This window comes from Zophobas morio, unplaced genomic scaffold (genome assembly GCF_036711695.1).
Source record: "Zophobas morio isolate AGI-343-1 ecotype UQ-CSIRO unplaced genomic scaffold, CSIRO_AGI_Zmor_V1 ptg000029l, whole genome shotgun sequence".
Lineage (NCBI taxonomy): Eukaryota > Metazoa > Arthropoda > Insecta > Coleoptera > Tenebrionidae > Zophobas > Zophobas morio.
Window position 1 is genome coordinate 1,115,344 of NW_026972134.1, and position 3,132 is coordinate 1,118,475.

A 3,132-nucleotide genomic window follows, 5' to 3' on the forward strand; every position below is an offset into this window, starting at 1 on the left:
GAAAAATGTGGACTCCAAAAGAAGATGAATTAATAATCGGAATCTATTTTTGACCTGGCGAAGAGATTGACGGAGAATGGCAATACTCAAATTCTATCCACAACAAATTGTATTTTTCGAAAGAGGCAAATTTTTGGTTAAGTCGTTTTCACGGTCATGTAAATGTAAATCATTTATTAACACCCTGTATTAGTTAATTCTACAAAGAATTAATTAAAAATATGCACTCTACAATTTGCGTCACTACACGACCGATTATTCATTTTCGATTAGACTTGATTTATAAACTTAATAAAAGCCATCAATTAACTGTTTCAAAATGGATCTAAGACAGATTGACTAATTCATCAAAAGGATTTTTATGTCATCGTTTTTACTATAAAACATCACTCGTAGGGCAGTCTTTCGTCAGTTGTGGGTTGTTCTCTCGTTATAACCAACATCAGAACGACTAAAAAGTAATAATGTTATTATTTATTTTCACGTTTGTGGCGCTAACTGCAATCCAAGCGAGTGGGGGTAAGTACAAAGAAATTTCATATTTTATATTCTCATTTCGTAAATGGTAGATCCTACATGCCCCAAAACTGATGGAAAAGATCCTGTCTATATTCCTCATGAAGACTGCACTAAATTCTGGGAATGTTCCAACGGCACTCCATATCTTTTCAATTGTTCTGCTAATTTACATTTCAATCCGACATTGAACGTTTGTGACTGGCCTGATCAAGCTGGATGTAAGGGTAGTGGTGGAGGTAGTGGTGAGAGCAGTGGTAGCAGTAGCAGCAGCAGTAGTGAAGAAGATACAAAGGAAAGCCAAGAAGATAGCAGTCAAACAGACGACGAAAGTAGCAACAGCAGTGGTAGCGGCAGTGGTGAAACAGACAGTATAATTTTGAGGAATAATTTGTAATGCTCCAACTTAACATATAATTGCATTTCAGGTTCCCAATGTCCTGCTCAAGATGGTGAAGATTCTGTTTACATACCCGATAAAGACTGTACTAAATTCTGGCAATGTTCCAATGGTGTTCCTATTCTGCAAAATTGCCCTGCCGGTTTACATTTCAATCCAAAACTGAATGTTTGCGACTGGCCCGATCAAGCCGGATGTAAGGGAAGCAGTAACAGTGAAGAGAACAGCAGTAGTGGCAGCAGTGGAAGCAGTGAAAGTGGTAACACAAGTGGTGACAGCGGTGATGGTGGTGACAGCGGTGATGGTGACGACGATAGCAGTAGCAGTGGCAGTGACAGCAGTAGTCAAGAAAACAGTGGAGAAAATGGAGGTGAATTACATAATATTATAATACGATAAATTCTTTATGCAATATATTTACTGTTACGATTAGGTGGCCAATGCCCTGCTCAAGATGGTGAAGATTCTGTTTACATACCTCACAAAGACTGTACTAAATTCTGGCAATGTTCCAATGGTGTTCCTATTCTACAAAATTGCCCTGCCGGCCTACATTTCAATCCAAAACTGAATGTTTGCGACTGGCCCGATCAAGCCGGATGTAAGGGAAACAGTAACAGTGAAGAGAATAGCAGTAGTGGCAGCAGTGGAAGCAGTGAAAGTGGTAACACAAGTGGTGACAGCGGTGATGGTGGTGACAGCGGTGATGGTGACGACGATAGCAGTAGCAGTGGCAGTGACAGCAGTAGTCAAGAAAACAGTGGAGAAAATGGAGGTGAATTACATAATATTATAATACGATAAATTCTTTATGCAATATATTTACTGTTACGATTAGGTGGCCAATGCCCTGCTCAAGATGGTGAAGATTCTGTTTACATACCTCACAAAGACTGTACTAAATTCTGGCAATGTTCCAATGGTGTTCCTATTCTACAAAATTGCCCTGCCGGTCTACATTTCAATCCAAAACTGAATGTTTGCGACTGGCCCGATCAAGCCGGATGTAAGGGAAACAGTAACAGTGAAGAGAATAGCAGTAGTGGCAGCAGTGGAAGCAGTGAAAGTGGTAACACAAGTGGTGACAGCGGTGATGGTGGTGACAGCGGTGATGGTGACGACGATAGCAGTAGCAGTGGTAGTGACAGCAGTAGTCAAGAAAACAGTGGAGAAAGTGGAGGTGAATTACATAATATTATAACACGATAAATTCTTTATGTAATATATTTACTGTTATGATTAGGTGGCCAATGCCCTGCTCAAGATGGTGAAGATTCTGTTTACATACCTGACAAAGACTGTACTAAATTCTGGCAATGTTCCAATGGTGTTCCTATTCTACAAAATTGCCCTGCCGGTCTACATTTCAATCCAAAATTGAACGTTTGCGATTGGCCAGATCAAGCTGGATGTAGTGGTAGCGGCAGCGGTGAAAGCGGCAGTAGCAGTAGTGACAGCGGCAGTAGCAGCAGTGACAGCGATGAAAACGACAGTAGTAACAATGACAATACTAGCGGAGGCGACAATAGCAACACAAGTGGCGATGATGATGATGATGATGATAGCAGTAGCAGTAGCAGCAGTGGTAGCAATAGCGGAGAGACTGACGGTAAATATATTTGAATTATACATTTTTTTGCATAATAAATTAACTTCAGGTGATCCAAAATGTCCTGCGAAAGACGGTAAAGACTCTGTTTATATTCCGCACGAAGATTGCACCAAATTTTGGCAATGTTCTAATGGAGTACCATATTTGTTTGATTGTCCTGCCAATTTACATTTTAACCCCACACTGAATGTTTGTGACTGGCCAGAACAAGCTGGCTGTACTGGTAATGGAGGAGAAAGCAATGAGAGTACTGACTAAGAAGTTATAATGTATATAAATAAACAACAGGAAAACGTAAATTTATTTAACTAAGTATTTATTGTAATTTCTGTATAAATATAAATTACCTCAGCAACTAATTTATTTCTGATTTCAAATTTTTAAATCAGGCCCTGATTTCTCAGTCTTAGATAGGGACATCGATCAAGATGTTGAAAACATGGAACTTGAAAATGTTCCCAGCAATTTCTCTTTCTGTTAAACTTCACCTCTTTCACTTATTAAGTTATTATTAGTTTGTTTTTGTATTTGCAGCACTTATTCACTTTCTCTTATTTTTTCATGACAAAAACATAAATACCAGAAAGTACATGTTATAAGTACC

The 3,132-nt window shown here is 39.0% G+C and overlaps 1 protein-coding gene across 1 annotated transcript; it reads left to right on the forward strand.

The window, feature by feature from the left end:
* Positions 1 to 395: 395 nt before the first annotated feature.
* Positions 396 to 2,887, forward strand: LOC135137753 (chondroitin proteoglycan-2-like). The gene is made up of 7 exons (XM_064067484.1): positions 396 to 519; positions 570 to 887; positions 945 to 1,286; positions 1,350 to 1,691; positions 1,755 to 2,096; positions 2,160 to 2,525; positions 2,575 to 2,887. Exons 1-7 carry the CDS (start codon positions 465 to 467, stop codon positions 2,784 to 2,786), a joined length of 1,977 nt encoding a protein of 658 aa, XP_063923554.1. The 5' UTR covers positions 396 to 464; the 3' UTR covers positions 2,787 to 2,887.
* Positions 2,888 to 3,132: the final 245 nt, after the last annotated feature.

Coding starts and splice junctions, on each gene's coding strand:
- LOC135137753 (XM_064067484.1), top strand. CDS start 465: ATGTTATTATTTATTTTCACGTTTGTGGCGCTAACTGCAATCCAAGCG. Junction 520..569: donor TGCAATCCAAGCGAGTGGGG/GTAAGTACAAAG, acceptor CGTAAATGGTAG/ATCCTACATGCCCCAAAACT. Junction 2,097..2,159: donor AAACAGTGGAGAAAGTGGAG/GTGAATTACATA, acceptor TGTTATGATTAG/GTGGCCAATGCCCTGCTCAA.